The following is a 27,026-nucleotide window of genomic DNA, read 5'->3' as shown; positions in this document are numbered from 1 at the left end:
GGACAAGGAGCGAAAGGGGAGCCAGAAGAAATCCTCTTTGCAGTTTAATGCCAGACTTTAAAGCTGCAGCATGTAACTTTCATTTTAAAAAATTAGCTTTTTGTTGTTTTGTTTGTTATGAAAGCTCCGTACTGCAGCTGTAAAGTCGACCCAGCACTTATCAAATCAGAACCAAACTGAACTTTTTGGCCTTCATGTCACATTTTGTGCAGTGGAAAAATGACATTACTCTGATGTGGTGGGGGCAGCATCATGCTGTCCTTCAGAAGAAGGAAAAACTGGTCAAGTTGGATGGAGGTAAATTCAGAGCACTGCACTGCTTCATGTTTGTCTCTCAAATTCAAATGAAATGCATTTAGATTTGGTTGCAGTGAGATAAGATGAGGTTATAAGTTCTTTCGCCAGGTTCTGCAGTGATCGCTGTAAACTGGTGACCCGATGCAATCTGCTGGGTTTCCTTTTTAAACTGCTTTGTATAATTAATTGAGCATATTGCACCGTTTGATAACTAGGATCAACTGGATGGTATGTGTGATTGAATTAAACTTTTTTTTTTCTTTGCAAAGTGCCTTTAAATGGCATTTGCTATGTAAATAAACTGAACATTCCTAAAAAATAAATCGGATAAGAACCATATTTTATGCGAAACTTTTTCTTTTCTTTTTTTATTGATTAAGTAAGTAACAGCAGATTTCAAACACTTGTTACCCAACCGTTTTTATGTAATCTGTTGACTTGGATCGATGGTGTCATGCATAACCAGTGTATGCTCTTCTTGTTATGCATGACACCAGAAGAAAATCACTACTTATAAGAGATCATTTAATCAAAATTTGCCTAATATTTTATAAAAGAATCAAATAACTCCAGTTTATTTATTTTGTTTGTTTTTTTAGCTCTCCTGAAGGTTTCAGCAGGTAACCAGTGGGAGCGGGGTGAAAGTCCACCTTCCTTTGTGAGCACATGTGAGAGAAAGTGAGTGGAGGCGTGGCATTTTCACCCGTCTACCTGTCTTTACCTCCTTCAGTTCTCATTCGCAGACAGCAGCAGCATCGGAGAGACGCTTCAGCCGAGACATGAGCGGACGAGCCGGAGACCTGAGCCCTAAGCAGGCCCAGACCCTCACCGAGGTCAGAGATGATTCCCCAATCTGGAATATCTGCTGGAAATTCTGAGAGGTTTTTTGGAAATGACTTTGGTTTACACGAGGCTGATATCTTTTGGTTTGCATTGATCCAACTTCAGATGCTCTCCCAGTGAAAACTTTGAATATGTTATGTGCTAATGCTCTGTGTTAAAACTTACAAACCCACAACCACATGTAGTTTCTTGAAACTACATTTGTTTTTCTGAATAATTTTTATCACAGGTTGCGGAAAGTTCCTCCTTATGGGTCAGAGTTGTTTGTTCTCCAATAACATTTAAATAACCATGTATTACAATAAATGGTTAATAAATTATTATAATGGTCAATAAGGACCATTTGCTTTTATTTGAACTTAAAAACTAAAAGCAGATGAGCTTGGATTTGAAAACGTGTGTATTTAGATTTATCCACATAATTTTAGTGAAGCAAAAATGGATTTAGTTTGACAAATAATGACTTTTTTTAACAATGAGCAAAAATAGCAACTTTTATGGTGCAAATTGTAACCATGTAGCTACAAACGGAGAACTAATATGGACAGGAGGGCTGTTAAAAAGTCCATAAAATGTTTCGGATCATCAGAGAAGGACAACCTGATGATCTGAAACATCTTCATGTATTTCCTGATTTTTGAGGAAATACAAAAATCAGCTTTGAAATGACGGTTTCATTTGAGGGGAAAAGCTTTCCAAACCATCCTGCTTGAAAACTGATCAGCCCCTATAGCCTATAACCTGCTGCTCCACCGCTGGTATCACAAACATCAAGTGTTTGAAGTAATAATGAGTCGATTTACGTCCCTGAGGGGATTTTTGATCCAGTCTTCTTTGCAGAATTGTTGTAATTCAGACATATTGGAGTTTTAGAGTACAAACAGCCTGTTTAAGGTCAAACTACAGCATCTACCTCAGATTGAAGCCCACACTTTGACTGGGCCACTCTGACACTTTCATTTAGGTATTTTTTCATTTTATTTTCTTCCTATTCAAAAGTGGACTTGAGTGGACAAATACAAATACTGTTTTTGAAGAAAATTCACATTTAAAACAGGCTTCTTTAGGACACTACTTCATTAAAGAAGTGAGATTTTTATCACTAAACTAAGCATACTAACTGCATTTAGTCATATTTTTGAATTTACTTATATTTAGCGACGCTCTCGTGAACAAATAGTGGAAAAAAGAATAAAAACATTTACGATAACACTGCCAGTTTTGTCTTTTGTTTAATGTGATTAATTGAATTTTATTGAGAAGATCAAATCTAAATTCTTCTAGGAAATTCTTCATGATAACTGATAAACGATAAACAATAAATGCCCACTGCTAGATTGCATGCCAAACAATGCTTTGAGTTTTTTTTTGCATGTTTATCCCAGTTTCTGCGGACAGAGCTACTCCAGCAGCCCACAAAGGTTTACTTAAGCTGCTTTTCCTTCTTTTTAACTCTTTGTGACTAAGAACTGCGCCTTGGCTTTTCTTTCAGTTTCGGGAGAGGATTCAAGATGTTCTCCCCAGCCTGCCAGCTCAGCATGACCACTACCTCCTCCGCTGGCTTCGAGGTGAGTCTCAGACGTCCAGGTTCACCTGTTCAGTGCTTTCTGGACACTGATTATAGATTTAGGGAACACAGTTTGACCCGTTGGTCTCCGTTTGCAGCCGATCAAGGATAAGTCGACCTATGTTGCTCTGTGATTGAACTGATTGATAATAAAATAAGGTGCAGTTCAGTCTTGTTAATACAGTTTTAAATGTATTTATATAGTTTCAGCAGCATTTTGGAATCAAATTGCTGCCAGTGTTGTGCTGCAGTTGAAGGTTTTACAGTAAAAATTAACACAGGCTCATGAGGTACATAGACTTGATAGATTTAGTTCTTTTCCAGCCATACTGGTCACTCAAAGGTCAGTATGAGGGACACTCAAAAATATTCAGAACTACTGCACTGCTCAGTGGCCAAAAAGCAGCAGCTTTAAGACCAATATAATTGGTGCTTCACTAATATCTGAAAAATAGATTCAAGGATTGACTTTAATATTTTGGGTACACTTTGTTGCCAACGGTTGTCATCGTAGTACGCTTACTCTCATATCCGCCGTTTATTGTGTTCGACCTCTTCGCAACGCAGCTCACACCTTCTGAAAGGAAAGCAGTTTCCTCTGACTCAAACCAAACAAAGGCAGAGGCCTACAGCCAAACCTGTTCCTAAAGTGACACCGTATCCAATTTCTCTGGAGGTCTGGGGGAAAAATACCAGAGCTAGAGGCTACAGTATTTACACCTGCGGGCTGAAGGAGATTGTTGGTCTTCTTTTCCTTTTCACACCAATATTCACTGTTTGAGTATTTCAGACAGTGGTATTTTTTACAGGTATTTTCACACAAGATTTTCAATCCATAAGTATGTATTTCTGCATTGTGCCTTACATAAAGTCGTATTGAAAATAATTTATTTCACTAGCTTAGTTCACTAAAATATTACTTAGATTATTTAGGTACAGACTGATGTTTTTAACCCTTTATTTCTATTAATTATGATGATTTCCCACTTCCAACCGATGACAACCCAACATTTAAGATTAGAATATTACATCGCACTAATAAAAATATACATGAATGTGTGCTTAATGAAATGTAAGTTTAATGCCTGCTTTACATGTTATTTTCTACAGGTACTTTTAATCAGAGGAAATTTTAATTTATTAAATATGATCGTATATTTGCAGTTTTGGCCTTAGTGGAAAAAAATACCTCTACTCGCCCCACCCCCTCCATCAGTCGGAGGGTCAGTGGATTGCAGAGAGTGACGCAATAATTGGATTAAATGAACAAAATGAGTCCTTATTCAATTATTATTATACATTAGTTTTATACATTATTTTTTAACAACCTTTTAAACGTGAGATTTTAATCACCGCAAATTGTGAAATTTTGTGGGTTTTTTTTTTTTTACATTTGTAGAGTATCTAAATAGTTTTGCACTTTTTGTAGTTGGACAGTTCATTAGTCTGGTTCTTTGTTCAAAAACTTTTGTAAACAAAACTGTTTTCAGTCCTGATTAAAAGGACCAACTGTTTCTGCATATCTCAGGTTTTCAGGGAGTTTGTTCCAGAGCTGAGGACCATAGAAACTAGACACTGCCTCATCTTGTTTAGTTCAGTTAGTAGGTCTCTGACAACCTGAGAGGTCTGCATGGCTCATACTTGACAAGCATTTCAGAAATTTATTTCTGATTTTGTTATTATATTTAATCCATCATGTAGTATTTTGATCGTGTCTCTGTTAGAGATATTTAAATCTAATTCAGTCTTGTTCATCTAATTCTTCTTTTCAAAAATGACTGAAGCTTCTAGAAGCTGTCTCTTAAAACCCAGAATTAAAATGATATTCAGGTCATCGTGATTGAATGAAAACTTCTGACTACAACATTAACCTTATGTATTTTTGGGGAATGTCTCATTAACGGTATTTTGGCAGCAAAGAATTCATCATGTGGTAATTTGAAGAAAAACTGTTTTCTCAATCAGCTCCAGTTGTTCTCTCCCTAAAAAAAAGTCAAAACTTCATAGAAAAAGTAAGTCTATAAAATTATGTTTCAGTAGCTCTGCTACTGTAATTTTATGTTTCTGTCAGAAGCTTCTAGCAGCTGTGGTCTGTCTGGTTAATGATCCACAGTCAGAGCAGGCTGAGATCGATGACCAGAGGGGGGTGTGTGTGTGTGTGTGTGTGTGTGTGTGTGTGTGTGTGTGTGTGTGTGTGTGTGCGTGTGCGTGTGTGTGTGTGTGTGTGTGTGTGTGTGTGGGGGTGTGTGCACGCGCGCGCGCACTGCCTGTTGACTTTGACCAGTTTCTCTGCTCGCTTAAAAACAAGCTGACAGTTTGAAACTGTGTCAAAGGCACTTATTTCTTAACATCAAGAAACATAGAAGTTATATGAACTGTTGGGAGTATATGCATTTTTCTATGTGTGAAATATAAAAAAAATACTTACAATGAAAGCACCTAATCTCCTCTGCATTAATTTCACTGTTGTTATTTTGAAGACAGCAACTGATGTGAACATCGTTGTTCCTGAAAGGTGAGGCTATTCTCTTCCCACCATCCAGAAGCTTCATTTTGTGTCCCCAAAATTATCCATTCCAAATCCATCACACTGTTTCACGTTAAATAAAACTAAAAAAGAAAGTGAATAAACATTCCTTACTTTAGATTAATTTAACACTATTTCTCCTGTGCTTGTTTTGGAGTGAGCCTATGGAAGCTATCTGATCTCATTTATGCTTTAACATAAAACACAGATACTAAAAAGATATCTTGCTCTGCTTCAAGTGATAGGCATTGAATATACATTTAAATGATTATTGCTCCAGAGAGTGAGCCTGTGTTGAAAACAATTCTGGGCCACAGGTTTTGCCTTGAGGGTGTGTACAGATCGGCCAATGACGGTGTGCGGATATGGGAAAAGCAGTGATTGGTTGAAATTGCTGGCCCACACACTTTCATACACAAACACATGTTATGTCTCTCTACCTTTGAAAGGTCTTCGTATTGACTTCTATTCATTTCTATAGCCTATCCCTGACCCTTAACCATCACTAGACCATAGCTAACTCACACCTTTGTCCTAAACCTAACCCTTAACTCCAAAGCGACTCTTCTCCTCATGGAGCAGTGGGTCCTCATAACATATGTGTAGGAACATGGTCCTTACAATATACAAATACAAGAACACAGACACACATGCACTCAACTGTATGCAGCAGGAAATGGACTTTAGCACAAGATCTGCCATTGGAGCAGGTGCCACTAGAGAAGAGGTGCACGTTTGTATTTCTACCCATATTTAGGACTTAGTACTGGCTTCTATTCATTTTAGTAACTGCTCTTACCCTCACACCAGTATATTCCTAATTCAAACCTTAACCAAAACTTAATTTACACCATACCTTTAAACCTAACCTTTATCCCTGAAAAGTGTGCTCACTCACTTCGGGTCAGGCTTTGGCCCCCATAAGGCGCATTGGTCTTCAGAAGGTTATTGAATGTACTGGAAAAGTTCCTAAATAAGCAGCACGGACCTCTTTAGAGCGTAACTTAGATAAAGACCCAAAAGGAATCAGAAACTGTTGTTAGGGGACATTTTGCCGTGTTAGACCACAAGGAAAGCAGGGCAATGGACCAGCGCTGCACTTTCATCTTATTAAATGGAATTCATGAATTCAACTCACTGACTCTTCTTGAACCTCCTACATTAAGAACCTAAATTGAGATAATTTCCACAATTTGGAGGCACTGCTGAGATTCGAACCCAGAATCTCCAGTTTACCAAACAATTTTCTAGAAACACGTGAATTTTAATTCAATTTCCTTTATCAAATTTGGGGGCTTTCTCTTTCTCCCCTGAAGATATAATAAAATTATTTATTCCCAACAGTTCAAATAACTTCTATGTTTCTTGCTGTTAAGAAATGAGACCAAACAATGTCTCAAAAAGGTAATCAGTGTGGAATATCATGGAATATTTCCTGACACCAGTGTCTCCTTCAAACTGGTGTGAAGGAGACATAATTACCAAACCAAAGAATAACTGCATGTGCTCTGTGCTGACTGAAATAAAACGTTCATGTTTTCACATGGACGCTCTCTCTTCTGTTTCTCTCTTCCCAGCTCGTAACTTCAATCTTCAGAAATCAGAGAACATGATCAGGAAGGTGAGATTTTTGTGAGATCTCTGCTTTGTATCTCAGACTCATCTCAAGTCTTTACATTTTTCCTACACAGTTTTTACATTCATATAGCAAATATTGCTTTTTTCTTTATTTATTATTACCTACAGACCTCACAAGGAGGTTATATAATATGTAGCATTGTTAATAATTGAACAGGAATTTCTCAACTGTTTTTTGTTTTTGGTCTCCATTAGTGAACTTTTGACAGCTGAGCATGTATAAATCTGCAGTGGAGACTATAATCTCTTCTGCCAACATTAGTTGAGGCGGTAGCATCAGAGCTAAAGAAGCTCAACAACCTGATAAAGAATGCTGGTTCTGTTCTGTGGAGTGTCTGGAGATGACGATGCACATGGACAATCCATACTTTTCTGGATTACCCATAAAATCCAGAAAAGTCTCAGCAACCCTGCCCGTCTTCTTTATGAAACTTTTGTACAACAACAGAGGATTTTCAGTCAGAGGGTTTCTCAGATATGCTGTGATACTGACTGCTGTAGGAGATACTTCACAGCCACCATCATCTACAATAAGTCTTTGAAGAAAATTGTGTTCTATGACATTTCATTTCTCTCTGGGGTTAAGAAAGAATTTCTGAACTGAATTTGGTTGTGCTGGAGTTTTTCGTCATTAGTTTTACTTCCTGGTTTTTGTGAGACTCTTATTTCTTCTTCTGCTTCCTTTTCCTCTTCTTACAGCATGTGGAGTTCAGGAAGCAGATGAAAGTGGACACCATCATAACTGACTGGAAGCCTCCAGAGGTAACTTGCCCCCCCTGCCCCTCTCCTCCACTCGTCTTCTCAGGCGTCTGAGACGCACTCTGTTATCTTGTCGTTTGATGATTGTCCTTCTCAAGGTTATCGAGAAGTACGTATCCGGTGGGATGTGCGGCTACGACCGAGAGGGGAGTCCCATCTGGTACGACGTGATTGGCCCTCTGGACCCCAAAGGCCTGCTGCTGTCAGCCACCAAACAGGACTTCCTGAAGACGAAGATCAGACACATCGAAATGCTACAGCGGGAGTGTCGGAGGCAGTCTGAGAAGGTCTGGAACAAGCTCTCCTCTCACGTCTAAACCTAGACTCACTTTTTTCCTTCCCTTTGTACCACATTTTTTTCACCTTCAAACTTTGTTTTTCCCTTTATCTGTTTCTATTCTCTCTTCCCCTTGTCTTAATTTTTTGTGAGAAACAAAAGAATGTTTGCTTCTCCTAAAACTGTTTTTCACAGACATGTTTTGTAATTGTACGTGTCGCATTTTGAGCTCACGTCACAGCATAGAATTTGAAATTGCCCCCACAACATTTTAATATATGCAACTTGAAATGAAAATATAAACCTCTTAATGCACTTAAGAGATCTTCTTTGCTCATCCTAATGAGAACTGTGATTCTTGTTTTGTAAATGTGACTGGCCAAGACACATAGGTATTTTGTAAACTCAAATGCCTACTGAGGCATTTTTGAGTTTACAGATTCTGAAAGTGTTGATTCTAATCTTTGTTTTCTCTCAGCTTGATGTAAATAATTATTTTAGTTTAGGTGTTATGGATGCAGTTAGTCAGCATGGGGTGCAACGCTCCTCACATCCTTGTCACCGTCATATCACACTCAGGCCAGGAGGACCTCTGCGTGCCAGTGGCATACTATGTATCAATGGTATTCTAAAAACAAAAGTTCTGCAACTCACCCCGAGAAACTGAAAAATATCCCTGCAGACATGAATTTCTCTGATCATATAGTCCAGGTGACGTTTTCTTCCTACCAGTATCTTCAGCATTTCATTTGAGTGATTCAGTCTTAAGCTATTTATCCAGTATTATTTTAAAACACAATCATTTGGTAAGGTAACTGTACGTGTCGCACTCTGAGCTCACATCACGCCAAATAACAGTCGTTTAAATACAGTACATTGCGGACCATTAGGGGGCACCTAGAGACCACAGGTTGAGAAAGGCTGACCTAGATTAACTTTTTTTCTTCCATTTTCTTCACCTTCCTTCCAGGTTCAAACTTTTTTCCCTTCCTCTGTTTCCATTCTCTTCCCCTCATATTTCCTCTCCTCGTCTCTTCCTCTAACATGTCCTCTCTGTCTGTCTCAGCTCGGGAAGAACATAGAGTCTACCACTCTGATTTATGACTGCGAAGGACTTGGACTGAAGCACATTTGGAAACCTGCTATTGAGACTTACGGAGAGGTTTGTCGCTCGCTCTCACATTCATCACACGCTGTTTCTCAAAGCCTTAGTCTGTGTCTGAGCTGCTCTTTATCTTCTGCAGGTCCTCACCATGTATGAAGACAACTACCCTGAGGGGCTGAAGAGGGTGCTCCTCATTAAAGGTACCGTATTTTCCGCACTATAAGGCGCACCGGATTATAAGGCGCACCTTCAATGAATGGCCTATTTTAGGACTTTTTTCATACATTAGGCGCACCGCATTATAAGGCGCATAGAATAGACGCTTCATACTCTATTATTACACATCCACATTAATAAAGAAATGGTCCCCGAGTACTTTATATAGTAGGCTGGCCCAGCCGTTGTTTCACTCACGGTGTTGGTGTTGCGATATTATGCCCAACTGCTTTCTGGGTAACACAGACCAACCGACACGCTGCCGCTGCAGTCTCTGTCTCTCTTCCCCTGCCCCTCCCCCCCTTTAAATGTATTATCAAACTTTATTAACAAACCAGTGTTCTGACAACTATCCCAGCATGCACCGCGCACCACTTCTTCTACGGGGGAAAAAGAAGTAGGCGGCTGCTTACCGTAGTGGACCAACTACGTAAGCAGCCTACTGCATGTCTGTGTAAACATGACGTCTTTCATTTCGATCTGAGTTAATTAGCGTAGCATTTCTGCCGGATTTTCACAACATATCAGCCACGACAATGGACAGGGGAACCAACAAGTTCATGTCATCTTTTTTGGACGACATCAAGGTGTTTGAGCCACTGGATGCCTCCAACATTGTGCGCGTCACAGCTAAAAGCTACCGATAGATGAGGAAAACAGCAGATCCTCACACCCTCAGCATAAATATAGCTGTGGACAAGATCACTGATGCCTGTTGTTCTTGCAAGGCTGGGTAAGTCGGCATTCATGGTTTTGAATGTACATTAGCATATGTTTACTACTGTAGCTTGTGTTTGTGAGACGGTCACGCACGTGGTAGCTGCACTGTGACCTAAAATGGGCATTAGCCAATGAAACGCGGCCCCTGTGGTAAAGTCCGTTGCTGGACCTGTTGTGGCTCAATATTGGTCCATATATAAGGCGCACCGGATTATAAGGCGCACTGTCGGCTTTTGAGGAAATTGAAGGTTTTTAGGTGCGTCTTATAGTGCGGAAAATACGGTACCTCACCCGATTTGCGACATGGTCTCGCTATTGTTCAAGTTGTGTTTTCAAGTTGAAGTTGAAGAATTTCTTTATTTTGTTATTTTTGCTGCAGCTCCTAAAATGTTTCCAATGGCCTACAACTTGATCAAACACTTCCTGTGTGAGGAAACGCGACGGAAAATCGTGGTTTTAGGAAGTAAGATGACTCTCCTTCTCTTTAAACTATAACATCTCTGACATTGCTCTGTTTAATGCTAACTTTTATTATTCCTTATATTAAATTATATTGGTTTCTGCTTTTTATTTACAGAATTAATAGTAATTCTGCAATAAATAATAATAGTAGCGATAAATAAATAATCTATTATTTAAGACATTATAAGATTACCACAGGACTATAACGCAAACACAGGGAAACGTATGACGGAATATTAGGCTAAGAATTTTTTTATTATTTAGAAAATAAAGTCATAATATTACAAGAATAGAATCATAATAATACAAGCATCAAATTATAATATGTCAATAAAGTGGTAATAATACAAGAGTAAAGTTGTAATAAAATGATGAAAAAAAGTCATAACAATGCGAGATTAAAGTCAAATTACCAGAATAAACTTGTAACAATATGAGAATAGTTGTACTAAAGCAAAAGTAAAGTCATAATTAAATGAGAATAAGGTTGTAATAAAACTTTATTATTTGTAACATAATCTGTAATTATGTTATAAATTATGTCCAAATTATTTATTTCCTTCATTCCTATGGTTTTATTGACTTTTTCTCCTAATTGTTTGGCTGTTTGCAGATAACTGGCAGGAAGTCCTGCGCAAGCACATCGACCCTGACCAGCTTCCTGTGGTGTACGGAGGAACCCTGACCGACCCGGACGGAGACCCTCGCTGCAGAACGATGGTGAGAAGAGAAGCCCTCAGACAAGATCCAGTTTGTTTGGAAGGTTCTGACCGTTGCGCTTCTAGATCAACTACGGCGGGATCGTTCCCAAGTCTTACTACGTGCGGGAGTCGCTGAAGGTTCAGTATGACAGCAGCGTCACCATCAGCCGCGGATCAAGCTTGCAGCTGGAGTACGACGTCGCTGCCCCCAGCAGCCTTCTCAGGTATGACAGCAGGTGCAGAAATCTGGTCTGAAACACACTGAGCAATAACACGCATTAAGAAAAGCAACTCTTTTTGATCTCAACAAAAATTTGGGAAAAATGTGTTAAGAACTTTGTAGTTATTGATAGATTCTTGTTTATTTTAGAAAAAAATACAATACCTTCCCTTAATACTACATTACATTATGTATTTTTAATTAAAACGTACAAACTTGAGTATCTTCTGTCCTTGCAGCTTCACTGTCTCCATCCATTTACGTCTCATTAATGTGTCTTTTTTCTAGTTTCAACACATGTCAGTTATGTTTTAGTACATGTAGGGAATGTGTTTTAAAAAACAAATGTATCAGTAGAATAAGACGCAGTTCTGTTCCCTGCTAGGTGGCAGTTTGCCAGCGACGGAGCAGACATCGGGTTTGGAGTGTACCGGCGCACCAAGGACAGCAGGAGTCAGAAGGTAGCCGAGATGGTGCAGGTTCTTCCCAGTGAGCGGTACAACGCCCACCTGGTCCCAGAAGACAGCTGGCTCACCTGCTCGGAGCCGGGAGTCTGTGAGTAACCGCTCGTTTTCCTCAGGTTTATCTGGATGTTTGTCAAGAAAATTGGTTAAAATGTATGTAGCTCTGCATATGTATGTAAGTGTGAATGGGTGAATGTGGCTTTGGTGTAAAGAGTTTTGTGTGGTCAGTGTGTAACAAATGTGTCTGTATTCTCTGCTAGCTGTTGCTAACCTTATCCCTTGTCCCTTGCAGATGTGCTGTGTTTTGACAACAGCTACAGCCTCCTCCAGTCCAAGAAGGTTAGCTACAATGTGGAGGTGATTCCTCCTGCGGATGAACAGCTGGAGACTCTGTGCAGCAGAGGGGACGTGGGGCTGCAGTGAGGACACACAAACATTACATCTCACATTTTGGTCACCTCGCTGCCTCACGACAACTGGATTTAACCTCAGCGTCTCTCAGTGCACTGCATGTTAGTTCCTAATTGTTTGGAGCCTTAATTGTAAAGCTGATTAATGTGAGGATGAGAAGCAGTACTGTGAATGCAGTGCACTGAAACCATGCCAAAATGATTCAGAACTGAACCACAGGTCAGTTCAAGCAGTCCAGCTGAGATTCCATAGTTATCAAAGTATGCATTGCATTTACTAGATTATGATAAATACACATGTTAATTAATAATAATTTTTTCAGATAATATTTGTTTTTGGATCAATTTCCTGCAAGATTTGCTTGATCATGAACACAACACATTTACACTGCCATCTACAGGCCAGTTTTGGGTGATCCAAAGTCACCAGTAACAGCTGCCTCACACCATCTGGTTGTGTTTTCAGCACTTTGCTGAACTTTATTGAGTTCTGCTTTTAAAGTCGATGTGTATAACAGTAGGACCTGTCCTCTTCACCAGCGGTGGAGCTAGAAATTGCCCGTTGCTCACTCAGGAGTGGCCAACAACTGAGCGACGCCGGAGTTCAGAGCACAACATCAGTATTTTCCAAATTCAATTCAAAAATACTATATTGATTCCACAGGGAATTCCACAGAGAATAAGTGATTATTCATATTTTTAAGTTAAATAAATATCTAGTTTTAATATTCTTGGTGTGCAATCTGTTAATGAAACCACTTGACTGATCTTTATGTGTTGAGCAGCCAAAAATAAAAGATAAAAAGCAGGCGGGAGATGCCAATGAAGTATTGACTCTGCAAGCTAGAAACTGTTAGGGCATGTCATAAATATGTAATAATTTATTTTAATTTATGAACGCTTCATTATGTCAAGGTTAATGTTGAAATGTTGCAATAAAAACCTATTGTGTTTAAATATGCCAAATTGCTTTTATTTGTATTGAACTTTATTTTATTTTTTCCACAAATCCCCTTTCCTATTGGGCCTTTTAAAATGTATGAAATTCACTTAATAACTCTGACCGATATTTTCTTGATCAGAATCAACTTGATTCGCCAAGTTTGTGCACACAACAGATTTGATTTCAGTACCGCTGAAATCCGCTTATATTTTATAAATCATGTAAAATTCAGAACTATTAAACCTCAGTTGTCTCGCTCTTTCAACTTCTGTCGAGCTCTGATTGCTAATAATTGCTGCGTCCACCAGGTGGCGCTTCAAGACAAGACATGGGGTTATTGGATGTATTACGTAATAGCTGATCAGTGAATATTAGGATCTAACTAATGATAAAAACAGTACAACTAGCAAGTATCAAAACGACTCTGAGGGCGGATTAACATCGAGACGAATAATTTTTAAATTAAATTTACAGATTTGCTTTTTTATTTTATTTTTTTACTTTGTTATAAAATAAAATCCACATTGTTCCACAGAGACGGCCTGGTTATGTAACAGAAATATAATTAATAGTGTAAGCACAAGAGGGACTCCGGCTGTGGAGGGGTGTGTGTGCCTGTGGTGGTTATGTCGGTGCTTCCAGCATCCCGGACCGGGCTCGGTGCCAGGGGGATGCGGGATGATGCTGGAGGCGGGAGGGAGGAGGGGGTTGGTACAGATGCCCTGTGAGTTTTACATAACATCAGCTGGCTCACACATCAAATGAGTCACAAACCGCTGGCCGCAGCACAACAGACAGAGTCCCTCCTGCCGCGTGCCGCAGTGCCCGGTGTCCAGCAGAGAGGAGGGGAGAGAGCGCGCGCTCCTGGCTCTGCGTCACGTAAAGGATACAGTTGGAGGGGGGCACGTTTGTTTACCAGCCATACCTGTCATCGTCCGGTTGGCGCTGTTGCCGTTTGTGTATGTGCATGTGTGTGTCTCCGTGAGTAAAGGGAGATGGAGAGAGAGATGGAGGGCCGGAGGGAGGCGGAGCAGCTCGGACATGAGTAAATGACGTCAGCTCCCAGGTCGCCGAGCAGAGAAACAAACATGGCGACAGAATGGAGCGGGCAGCAGGGTTACATTCTCACCGTCATTATCTGCCTGTGGAGCGCGGTCGGCGGCCGGACAGAGACTGCGGCGGCGGCTGGTTCCGCCCGGGTCAGCGGTGCAAGCCAGGTCCTCGGCATGCGGCTCGAGCGAAGCGACAAGCCGTCCAGCACCAATGACGACGGTGTCATCCAGGTGACCGAGGAGAGCACTGTGCAGCTCCGGTTTTACGGGGTGCAGCTCCACTCGGGTGCCTGGACGCAGATCCGCTTCACGGAGCTAGCGGACGGCGGCGACGAGGAGGAGGAGGATGAGCAGGAGGAGGCGGTCGCGGCGGCCAGGGGAGGCAGCGGCATGATGGACACGCCGGATAGGACTTGTGTCGACTTCACGAAGGACATCAAAGTCGGGACCTACATGAACGTGAGCAACCGGGGGACGTCCGGGGTGCTCAGCGTGCAAGTTAAGCCGCTGCGCAAAAGCGAGCCGCAGAAGGAATACGCTTTGTGCACGCTGAGTGAGGATGGGACCAGGTGGGTTCTGCTGGGGGAGAGCGACGGCAGGGTCCTGGTGGTGGAGGAGAAGAAGTCGCTGCTGCCCATGTGGCTGCAGGTCATCCTCATCTCCTGCCTGCTGGTGCTGTCCGGAATGTTCAGCGGCTTGAACCTTGGCCTCATGGCGCTGGATCCCATGGAGCTGCGCATCGTCCAGAGCTGCGGCACCGACAAGGAGAAGAAGTACGCCCGGAAGATCGAGCCCATCCGGAGCAAGGGGAACTACCTGCTGTGCTCCCTCCTGCTGGGCAACGTGCTGGTGAACACCACCCTCACCATCCTGCTGGATGACCTGATCGGCTCCGGCCTGGGCGCGGTGGTGGCCTCCACCATCGGCATCGTCATCTTCGGGGAGATCGTCCCCCAGGCGCTGTGCTCTCGCCACGGACTGGCCGTGGGAGCCAACACCATCATGGTCACCAAGTTCTTCATGCTCCTCACATTCCCGCTCTCCTTCCCGATCAGCAAGCTGCTGGACTACCTGCTGGGCCAGGAGATCGGCACCGTGTACAACCGAGAGAAACTGGTGGGGATGCTGAAGGTGACGGAGCCCTACAACGACCTGGACAAGGAGGAGCTGAACATGATCCAGGGAGCGCTGGAGCTCCGGACCAAAACGGTGGAGGACGTGATGACGCCCCTGGCGAACTGCTTCATGATCCAGGCGGACGCCGTGCTGGACTTCAACACCATGTCGGAGATCATGGAGAGCGGCTACACGCGCATCCCGGTGTACGACGAGGAGAGGTCCAACATCGTGGACATCCTGTATGTCAAGGACCTGGCGTTCGTGGATCCGGACGACTGCACCAACCTGAAGACCATCACCAAGTTCTACAACCATCCGGTGCACTTCGTGTTTCACGACACGAAGCTGGACGCCATGCTGGAGGAATTTAAGAAAGGTGAGTGTTCCAGTGAGGTTGTGTGTGCATGCTGGTGTGTGTGCCCATCATCACATCATCAAACACACAGAGCTGCCTGTCTGCATTGATCAATAACACCAACCTACATTCACAAATGGACTCACAGTGGCATTAAAAGTGGGAATGCACTATATGATGCATAAGGGCACCATGTTAGAGGGGGCGCCAGAAAAAAACCCAACATTTTCTTTATTTAACAGCTGCCTGTGCATTGAAAACCCCTGGGGGTGCATATAATGTGTCTGCTTACACCTCATAAAGTACTTTTCTGTGGCCTCATTATTGTCACCAGAACGTTTGCATAGGCTAGACCAGGCCAGTGTGGGGTGGCACAGCTAAGAAAAATGTGATTAATCTGAAATGTATTCAGATTTATCACATTTCTCATCAAGAACTATTGATAGGAGAACACTGAACTGTTGTGGAAAGGAAAACTAAGACCTAATATCTGCCCAAGTGCAATCTTTGCATCTCTGCCAAACTGTCTTGGCAACAACCGTACGGTTAGATTTCTCATATCACGTGACCACTGATCATTTCTGATCAGATTCCGCTTTTCACAATGAAAACATTGAACTTTCACTTTACGATACTTTCCATAAAAAAATACAATGTCACCAACTATTTACACCGAGCTTAGCTTTGTTTTTATGTTATTTTCTCTTTAAAAATGACTCACTCATTGACCAACATGTTGCTGTGTGATAGTAACACCTCTGACTGAGTTGTTTCAGCTCTCATTCATGGTCTGGAGTTCAAGTTCACATCTGCACATTGTTGACAAAACAATAACAGCAAATCTGGAGGTAATATTTTCACCTAAAACCCTAAACATTCACTTCATGACCCATTCAAGAAATGCGTGAGCTATTTAGTAGTTTTCGTAACCTTTCATTAGTGTGAAGCCTCTCAAAAATGAATAAGAAAGGTAACTTTTACCTTCTTGTTGCGTAATTTAAAGTAAAATTTGTGATACTTGTAAATTTGTAAATTACAAAATGAATACATTTCGAAATGCTCAATATCAACACTAGTCTGAATGATTATGATGTAACTAGTCACTATTGATCACAATGATATGTTCAAGTGATTCTTTAGCAAAGAAAATAAAAACATTTAAATTATTTATACAGAAAAAGAATGATAACAGAACAGAACTCTGAAACCCTCTGATTTATCAGAACGTTTCATGACTCTGCACTGGCGTCTCCAGGGGGTGGGGCTTAGGGGGCATGAACCCCTTTTAAAAAATGCTGTCCACCCCAACAGATCATGTTCACATGATAGAAAGTCACACAGAGCGATCATCTTCAATAAAGACATAAAGATAAAACCAAATAAATAATTAAATACAAAACAAATAAATATATAATAAATCTCTCTATATAAAATAAGAAATTATTAAATTTTATACATATGAAATTAAAGATTTGTTTTTTGTGCCCCCTGCTCCTAACATTTCTACTGGCCTGGCCTGCTCATCCCTGTGAAAATGTAGTATTTGTTACAAAAATGTAGAGGAAGTGTGCTAACTCTGATTTACATAATCTGGCAGGAGGCTTTTTATTCTCCACACACACCAGAGCAGCAGATTTGTCTGAACGATCATCTTCAGCAGGAGTGAACTCTCCAGCTGTGGGCTGTTTAATGGGATGAAAACCATCACGTTCAGGCGTACAGGATTAGTGCGGGAAATCTGAGCGCCGATAGCTACACCTTGCTAACATAATTATTATCGTGGCACAGAGCAGCTCGTTTAAAACACACACACACACACACGCACACACACGCACACACACACACACACACCCCCCCACACACACACACACACATAATCGAAGGTCATGGATGTTGCGTCTTTAGCATTGTCCAGAGTTGTCTGGACTCGACAGAGGACGGAGATCGGCTTCAGATGTCAGTGTGGTCAGCTTTCATCCACAGCTGAGTCCCATTTTTAGCAGCAGAGCCTGAGTCATGCACACATGCAGCAGAATCCTGGGGAATGCAGCAGTTCTGTCTGATTGCAGCTAAAGAGAGCATGGCGTCAACTCAACTGCTGCACGAGACACTGCAGAGGTTGCTGACCCCTCACTGCCTGAGGGACGGGGGGCGATGATGATGATGATGTTTGAGGGATGAGTCATCACATGAGCCGACTTCAGCTCTGCTGCAGCTGCAGACTACTCTGTATGACGGCGAGCGATTTCAGGCTGACGTTAAGCATTTAGAGCCGCTCATGGCAGGACAGATGATTAATTGTAAGCATTTCAGATGATAAAAGTAGCTCCATCAGAGAAGACTGAACAAAATGGGATGAAAAGAAAATATTTAATGGCCATTCTGGATATTTTGTAGTTATTTTAGGGGAAATATTCCTCTGTCTGATCATCCCTACGATGGTGTATTAAGACCTTTTTTTCTCTTTTTTTAGAACTTTCACTTTTATTATTTTTACAGAGCAATTATACAGCCATACATCAGTAGTACATAACACAAGTGTTGACAATATGAAGTTTCCCATAAAATAAACATCTTAGCATGACATCTTACGACCTCAGCATCACATCTGTAGGCTCATCACCATGCAACCCTAGAATAAGTATACACTTTGGGCAGGACACCTAAACACCTTATGCCAAAAGACAAACTTGTTGGACTTATTTACATCAACAGAGCTTCTGCTGGCCCCCAGCGCATGCTAAAAGTAGTTTTTTGAAGTCTTAATGAGTAGGTTATGAAGGCCATTTTAGATAGAAATAAAAAGGAGGAGTTAATTTCCGCCAAAAACTCAGAAACTGAGAAATTTTGAGGATAATTAGTTGGGCTATCTGCTCTAGTGGCTAGCTTGCTGTCAATTGCTTAACAAGGATCACCCTGAGAAAACTCTGCTCAGTCTGACACATTATCTGGCTTTTCAGTAGAAATTTGTCAAACTTTCTCCTGATTTAAAACCAAAAAGAAGACATTTAAACATTATTTTCTGTTATAAGGAGCCTGAGGCAAAGATTTGCTGTTTTTTTCATGTGACATTGTTTGTTAATTAGCTCAAAGACTTAATTGCTCAGATGTATTAAGTTTTAGTGAAGACTGAAGTTCCTTCAGATACATCACCAAGTCTGAGCTGCTATGAAATAAGAAGTCACATGGATTCCTACCCTTGTGGTAAAATGATGACCCACCTCAAGAGTTTCATCCTCCAGGGTTTACATTCCCAAGATTCTCAATGAACAACAAGCTTTGACACAAAGAAACAGTAAAACATCTGGAACAACAAGCCTACTGTTAAACTCTAGCCTGGTCATCGGCTTCCTATGCAGTTCCACTCTAATCTCACTTCGGTGCTATGTCTGGGATTTCTCCCATTGATCTGGATTTCTCCTGTAGATTTTCAGCGAACAGAAGGAGAAGTTGTGAGTGAGTGGAGACTTTGATTTTCTGCACTGTTTCAGAATTGTAGTCTGCCTGTAGCTGTAGCGATGGCAGCAGAGGAAGCGAACAAAGTCATTCAGTCAGCGCTGGCCACACTTCCAAATATTGAACGAACATCAGCAGCCGCCTCATTCAGCTCGGCTCTTCTCTCTTCGCAGTGGAAGGCTGTGTGAAATTTCTGGTTAGCTTGACAGTGTCAAACTGACGCATTATAAGCAACACAGCTAAACTTTAAAATCTCAACACAGCAGACGCCTTCAGGAAGCAATCTTTCTCAGCAGACGAGAGCCCAGGCCTCCTGGGCAAAGCACAGCGTAGAACAATATGCTGTTTTTTTTCTCCTGTCAAATTTCAGCGAACAGAAGAAGTTACTTATCTTACGCAGAAAGTAAAAATAAAAAAATATCTAAAAAGACGCAATCTATTGGTTGATTAGTGGTACAGCTGTGTGACAGAGGAAGCCGTCCAGGCCGGAGCTGCTGGTGTCTGATGTCTATGAGCTGTGACAGGCCTCCATCCCGCTGACCTGATTAGACCGCTTTACTTACCTCCTGCTGGCAGGCGTCAGCGTTCATGATGGACTTAGTATGTCGAGTCGAGTCAAGTTTATTAGCATGGCACGTTTCAGCGAAAAGGCAGTTCAAAGTGCCCAACACCATAAAAACTTCATGCAGCCACCACTTATGAAACAAGCAATAAACATTAGATTTTTTCAAATGCCAAAATCAAAATCAAGTCTAGATTTAAAGGAACTCAGTGTTTCAGGTGTTTTGGAGATTTCTGGACGTTTGTTATAGATTTGTGGTGCATAGAAGCTGAATGCTGCTTCATGTTTGGTTCTGGTTCTGGATGCAGAGCAGAACCAGAAGACCTGAGAGGTGGTTGATACAACAGCAGCAGATCTTTAATGTACAGTATAGGGCTGCTAAGCCATTCAGTGATTTATAAACTAATAGCAGTATTTTAAAGTCTATTCTCTCAGTGGAAGGACTGTAGAACTGGGTGATGTTTTCTATCTTTAAGGTTTTAGTGAGAACACCAGCAGCAGCGTTCTGGATCAGCTGCAGCTGGAGGATTTTTTTTTTTTTTGTTAGTTAGACCTGTAGAGACACTGTTGCAGTAATCAAAGATAAACACATGGATGAGTTTCTCTAGACCTTGCTGAGACATTAGTCCTCTAATCCTGGAAATTTGTCTTTATGTGACTCTGAAGGTTCAGGTCTGAGTCCTGATCACTAATCTTCAGCTAACTGAGGCTGAGTGCTGACTCCAGATTGTTCCTCTTTAGGTCTAGAGATAATGGCTTCAGTTTTGTCTCTGCGTCTGTTCAGTGATTGGATGGGTTCAGAGTCACCTGGTGACATCATAATGTAGAGTTGTGTATCATCTCCATAGTTATGGTAACTAATCATATTTCCTGTTATAACCTTGAGCTGGTGGGAGCATATAGATATTAAATGAGGGGTCCGAGGACTGAAACTTGGTGTTCCTCACATCTGACTTCTGTCCCCTTCAATGAGAAGTTACCTATTGATACGACAAAGTCCCTGTTCTTTATGTAAGAGTCGAACCAGTTCAGTGCTGTATCAGAGAACCGCTTTTACTTCTTTCCTCTTTATCTCAGTCTGGCAGCTTTTCCAACTTCTTTCTCTCCCAGGCTCTTATCCCAGTCTGGTCTATATTAAGGTATCTGTCCATCCCTCTGGCAGCCAGGTTAAATCCACTGACAGATCCGACGGCTGTTTGAAAACTGTAAAAAAAATTAAATAAAAAAATAGAAGAAAATATATTTTCGTCTAGCCGAGGGGAGAAATCTGTTTGAAGACTGAAGTCTTAGCAGCAGCTCCTGCTGTGAAGCAAACTTTATTCCCTCTCGTCCCATCTGATACCTGTCCCACTTTCACTGGATATTATAAAACAGGAAGTCTTGCATCGTAAAATGTCGATCGACGGTGTCTTGATGCAACCTCTGGTGCCTCTCTGCAGGTAAATCCCACCTGGCCATCGTCCAGAAGGTGAACAACGAGGGTGAGGGCGACCCATTCTACGAGGTTCTGGGTCTGGTCACCCTGGAGGACGTCATTGAGGAGATCATCAAGTCTGAGATCCTGGACGAGTCCGACCTCTACAGTGAGTCATTGAACCTTTTTGCATTTTGTCATCATAGAAGCTCGAGCTCTGACGCGTTTAGTTGGGCTTTATTGGGAATGCAGGACACTGGGTTTATGAGAGCCGACCTCGATGGGACGGGGAAGGGGCTGAATTCAAACACAAGCTGCACAGATTTGGATTTGTAAACAGTTTGTATTGTATTTTATTGTGTGTCCTCCTTACTTTACTGTCAGCTGACAACAGGAACAAGAAGAAGGTGGATCCTCACAAGAACAAGCCGGACTTCTCCGCCTTCAAGCAGGACGGCGACAGCAAAGTGAAGATCACTCCCCAGCTCATGCTGGCTGCTCATCGTTTCTTAGCCACAGGTGAGCTCTGAGGACGGGTCATGCTCCGGGTCAGGATGAACACGCTACCATCGTTCAGAGGAAAGGAGAGGCCGATTAAATCTCCTTGTTGTAGATTTACTGTTCTGCCTTTAGCTCGTCATGTGTCATAGAGCAGTTTGAGCTAAGCTTTAGCTTGTTTTAGAATACTTTTGCCAAGTCCAAATCATGATCCCTCCACCGCCGTACACTGAGATGATTATTATGGCCAACACGTCACCTGTGTTAAGCAGTAGTTTAGGTCTGGTTCGATTCTACTTTGCTACTTTAAGTTGTGCTGTAATTTTCTTTTTAGAGATAAGTTTTTTTTTGTTCTCTCTTTCTTCTAAACAAGCCGTACCTGTTCAGTCTCTGTCGGTACTCTGATGACCGTTGAAAAGGCAAGCCGAGATGTCAAGAGTCTGGAATGTAGCTGAGGGGTTTGATGCAGTGAGAAATGCGTGGTGAACATGTTTGGACTTCAGACCCAGCAAAAATGATTCAAGCTGCACAGTTTTCCTTTAAAATGGCCAACCTACAGAACTGTTTTAGGTTTTTATCTAAAATGGTTTACACCACAAAAATCAGACCACTTTATCTGTCACTAAAATATCAAATGTGTAGCTTGCTGCTGAGCATATTCAAAAAATAAATAAAGATTCAAAACTTGTTTTCTTTTTTTGGATTTTTAATTAAAAAAGAAATATTAACCACATGTCAGACTTTTTATGTTTCAACTATATATGTACATACATGTAAAGATGTGTTGACTCAAACGGCACTCTTTATGAAAATTGAGTAAAATGGCAGCCTGCATAGCTTTGTTCTCATTAATCCTTAATAAATCAGCCTATTACCCTGCGTGTATCTTGTCATGACGTTGTTGTTTTTTGTTGTGGTCCTCTCAGAGGTCAACTTGTTCAGCCCGTTCCAGGTCACAGAGAGGGTGCTGCTGAGGATCCTCAGGCACCCAGAGGTCATCCAGGAGCTCAAGTTCAACGAAAACGACAAACGGTCGCCTCTGCATTTCCTCTACCAGAAGGGAAAACCTGTTGACTACTTTGTACTCATCCTGCAGGTGAACACACACACACACACACACACACACACACACACACACACACACACACACACACACACACACACACACACACACACACACACACACACACACACACACTCACACAGACACACAAAAACTGGAGAAACATTCACAGCTGGCTGGTGTGAACGGAACTCCTAAGTTATAAAAGTAGGTTGATGGAAACACATTTTTTGTGTCGGTTCTGACATGTTCACTTCCACTGATGGGTCAGAGCCTCACTAGAGGAACAAAACTGAAACATTTCTGAGTCCAAACCTGCAGCTCAAAGGGAGAACTCTCCATTTTTCTGAGATGTGTGGTCTATACCAGTTTCCAAATTCTGCTTCCTGTTTATTACATCCATCGGCTACCCAGAGTATGAAATTACGCTCTGGGTAGCCTGGTTGATTTGCTCCAGACTAATAGATGACAACATACCTAATTCTTTTTTTTTTTCTTTTTGCAACATTTCAAAAGTTTGCGTAAAATTCCCATTACAATTGGATGGAAACAGCTTCTGGCAAGCTAATATTAGCTGGACTATTGACTTGGTTATCTAGCATGCAGTCTACTGCTTAACAGTCTCTTAGCATGCTAACTATTTATAGAAAATGTGGAACTTTTTACAATTTTCCTAGATGTGCGGTCTATGCTAGTTTGCAACTTTTACTTCCTGTTCATTACAGCCATGTGCAGCGTCAACATCTGACAAAATCAAACTTTGCGTCTCAGTGTTGATTCACTTCAAACCTGTCAATGGAAACATTACTAATTTCACATTTTAAAAGTTTGCTAAAAATTTGCATGATAGTTTGATAGAAGCACAACTACTGTCAGCCTTTTATAAATTAAAACTTCTGGATGAAGAGACGAACGGCAGAAAGGAAAAATATCCTGCAAACTTCTGCAGCATTTTTGTGCATTTTAATAAAAACATTTCCAAATCTATATATTAAAATAGTACAGTGTTAATAATAGATTATATTATTTTAGTAGCAATATTAGTTGTATATTAGTTGTGTCTTTATGTTATACATTTTTATGTAAAATTTCTGTACAAATGCTATGAGAATATGCTTTTTTATTATTATTTTTTTTCTCACACACAGTGAGAATCTTACACCAGTCCTAAATTGTGATACTATCTGCTTTTACCTACTTGTGTTTCAGGGGTTAAAGGTCAACAGAAAGAAAAACATTCAGAAGAACATGTAAAGTTAAAGCTCAGAGGTCGAAGAAGAATAAGGTTGACTTACTAAAAACTGTTCAGAATTTTTGCCCTAAGAGAGACTCGAAGCAGAACAATATTTTACATAAAGGATCAAACCATAAATATTGTCTAAATGCGCTTGATGAGATAGAGGTGTGATTGTGTGTGATTCAATGGCTTGGTTGTTGACACCTAAGGTGTGGATAAAGTGACTGTAGACACTGACTGTGCAACCTGATCACACCTGTTCCTGTTTCACCAATCTGGTAAATTGGCGTGTGTGTGTGTGCGTGTGTGTGTGTGTGCAAATTTATGTCCATCTTTATGAGAACCAGCTGAAGCTCCAAGTCTTGGAATGTGAGAACTTTTTTTCTGCTCAGATTAAAATGGATGTTCAGGGTCAGGAATGTATGATGTTCAATAGGTGAAGTAACACATGATGTTAGTTGACCTCACTAAGATGGCAGCGTATATATTGGAGGTAAATAGACACTGCAGTGGAGAACCTGTGCTGGGATGTAATATTTATAAGTGTCTGTGTTACAAGCTACAGGACTCGACTCGACTCTGGGATTTTAACATGGAAGAGCCTCAGAGCTGGTCTGATACTCAGGCACTTTGCTGGGTAACAATAGGAAAGTTAAAAAAGCATGGATATATTTAGATGTCACTGGACAGTTAATAGGCTGCACAGTGGTTCAGTTGGTAGAGCTGTTGCCTTGCAGCAAGAAGGTTCTGGGTTCGATTCCCGGCCCTGGTGTTTCTGCATGGAGTTTGCATGTTCTCCCTGTGCATATGTGGGTTTTCTCCGGGTACTCTGGTTTCCTCCCACCGTCAAAAACATGACTGTCAGGTTAATTGGTGTCTCTAAATTGTCCCTAGGTGTGAGTGTGTGTGTGCATGGTTGTGTGTCTCTGTGTTGCCCTGCGACAGACTGGCGACCTGTCCAGGGTGACCCTGCCTCTCGCCCGGAATGTTAGCTGGATAGGCACCAGCACCCCTCCTGACCCCAATAAGGGACAAGGGTGTAAAGAAAATGGATGGATGGACGGTTAATGGAAAAATTCCCAGAAAAGATCCTAAAAAAAATGAATGCATAACTTTTTCAATTTGACTCTGTTTTTTCTTCTTTTGTTTTGTTTTTGTTTTCCATACAGTTGCAGTCGAAACTTACTGTAGACAGGGATGATATGTTTAAGGGTGCACCAATACATCGGCTTTCTGATCCTGTCTTCATTGCCTTAAGTTTAAATGTCTATAAATCCTTAAAAAGTCTGAAATTCGTGTGTCTGAAATTAAGGCCTTTAAAATGTATTAAATTCATAGAAAATAACGTAAGCTGGCTTTAAATACGTTAATCACAGCTCTTTGATGTTGTCGTGCCAGAACTATTTATTCTTGTACATTCTGTTGAGTTTTTGTCACAGCTCTTTTCTGTCAGGCAGTTTGAGTCGCGTCTTCTCTAATCCACACTGGTTCAAAATTATACATACAGGCTCATTTTAAGAGCGGCTGCGTTCTAACAATAGAACCCGGCAAAGTTTTTTATAGCACCAAAAGCCTTCAGCTTGGTCACAACAAACCGGGTCAGATAGTCACGTGACCAGGTTCAATGACAAGCCTGTTGCATAAACAGAGACAGACTGGGCAGTCAGAACAGGACAAATGTATATACCTAAGGCGTTTCCGTGATAACGATGAAGGTCTCATCCAGGTCTCATCAAGGATTGTGTTTAATTGTTTTAGAGAATAATGTCTCACATAAATGAATTAAAAACAACATTAAATCAGATTTCTGTGTGTGTTGATCAGGGACGGGTGGAGGTGGAAGCTGGAAACGAGAACATGAAGTTCGAAACCGGCCCATTCTCTTACTATGGAGTCATGGCTCTGAGCACGCCATCGCTGGGTGAGACAACACACACACACACACGCACACACACACACACACACACACACACACACACACACACACACACACACACACAGGCTCCCTATAAACATGCACCGGGAGACACAAGCGTGACAATGATGCATTTCTCAGGATGCCTGTGAAGCCTAACGGTCAGAAAAATATTTTTTTAGGCGACTTGGTCACATTTTTACTGACCATACAGTCACACAGAGAAGCACTTCATGTTTGAAACAAACCAAATTATACAAAGTATGATGTTTAGTGAACTTTCTATGGGCATTGTTTTGTTTAACATTTTCTTTTATTGGTGGAAAGAGGGCAGGGAGGAAGGGAGATTAAAAAAATTAACACTTAGTCCTGAAGCCTGGGGGTTAAAACTTCCTTTCAACCATTTGGTCTCGCATTTCACACCAACTGACAGCAAGAGAGTGAAAACAAGGTGACAGGTGGGCTGTAAATGTCCTGCTGAGATAAAAAAGGCAGATCCCAGCATGTTGTTAGACTGTATAGTAGTGTTAAACTTTTATCATGTTACAACCAAAAACTTTATTGTACTCTATTAGGATTTTATGTGATAAACACAAAAAACATGCATTTGTTTTCAGCTCCCTTTACTTTGATACCCCTAAATAAAATCTAGAGCCACCTTTTGCCTTCAGATGTGACCTCGCTGCTGAACGCCTGAAACAACCGACCTGGCAAGGAGAAAATGAACCAAAGTCACATGGGGTGGCGGCAGACTCATCAGCCTAACCAGACTATTTCCACAGTGAAACATGGTGGTGCTGGCGTCATGCTGTGCGGATGCCAAAGTCACACCTAAGCTTTTTTTTACTTTTATTTGTTAAAAGTTTTGAAAATTTTGATTTTCCTTCCACATTCAAATGTAGCCTGATGAGAATTTTGACAGGCGGGTTGGTTGGTAGACAAACAACCTACACTGACTGTTGTTTGGTTAATCAACTAAAAAACTAAAAATCCCATTAAAATACACAGACATTTGTGATTGTAACATGAACAAAATGTGGCAAAGTTTTGGCAGTACAAATCCTTTTGTTGCGATTCCTCATGAGGCCAAGTACACAGCCTTGCAGGAAGCTAAGACAAGCAGATCTTACTCACGGTTTGACACTAGGGGAAAATATTTTCTGGGAGTTTGAAATTACATTTTTTAACATAAAATATAAATCGTAA

At 41.3% G+C, this 27,026-nt stretch overlaps 2 protein-coding genes across 3 annotated transcripts in view; both read left to right on the top strand.

Annotated features, from left to right (window-relative positions):
• Positions 1-925: 925 nt before the first annotated feature.
• sec14l7 (SEC14-like lipid binding 7) lies at positions 926-13,163 on the top strand. The gene is made up of 12 exons (XM_014968534.2): positions 926-1,130; positions 2,633-2,708; positions 6,812-6,855; positions 7,572-7,634; positions 7,730-7,918; positions 8,975-9,070; positions 9,153-9,213; positions 10,329-10,412; positions 11,025-11,131; positions 11,197-11,336; positions 11,718-11,887; positions 12,089-13,163. The coding sequence occupies exons 1-12, from the start codon at positions 1,077-1,079 to the stop codon at positions 12,217-12,219; spliced, it is 1,215 nt and encodes a 404-aa protein (XP_014824020.1). The 5' UTR covers positions 926-1,076; the 3' UTR covers positions 12,220-13,163.
• A 98-nt stretch (positions 13,164-13,261) lies between these two features.
• Positions 13,262-27,026, top strand: part of cnnm4a (cyclin and CBS domain divalent metal cation transport mediator 4a) — a 29,394-nt gene continuing 15,629 nt past the window's right edge. For both annotated transcript variants that reach the window (XM_088010737.1, XM_014968532.2), the window contains exons 1-5: positions 13,262-15,696; positions 21,133-21,276; positions 21,492-21,626; positions 22,532-22,701; positions 25,730-25,826. In XM_088010737.1, the coding sequence (XP_087866863.1) occupies positions 14,199-15,696; positions 21,133-21,276; positions 21,492-21,626; positions 22,532-22,701; positions 25,730-25,826 (2,044 nt within the window). In that variant the 5' untranslated portion in view covers positions 13,262-14,198. The remainder of the gene's footprint in view (positions 15,697-21,132; positions 21,277-21,491; positions 21,627-22,531; positions 22,702-25,729; positions 25,827-27,026) is intronic.

Source organism: Poecilia mexicana, unplaced genomic scaffold (genome assembly GCF_051168715.1).
Source record: "Poecilia mexicana isolate PSO_F unplaced genomic scaffold, ASM5116871v1 scaffold_12, whole genome shotgun sequence".
NCBI lineage: Eukaryota > Metazoa > Chordata > Actinopteri > Cyprinodontiformes > Poeciliidae > Poecilia > Poecilia mexicana.
The sequence above is the reverse complement of the archived record's forward strand: the minus strand, read 5'-3'. Positions and strand labels throughout refer to the sequence as shown.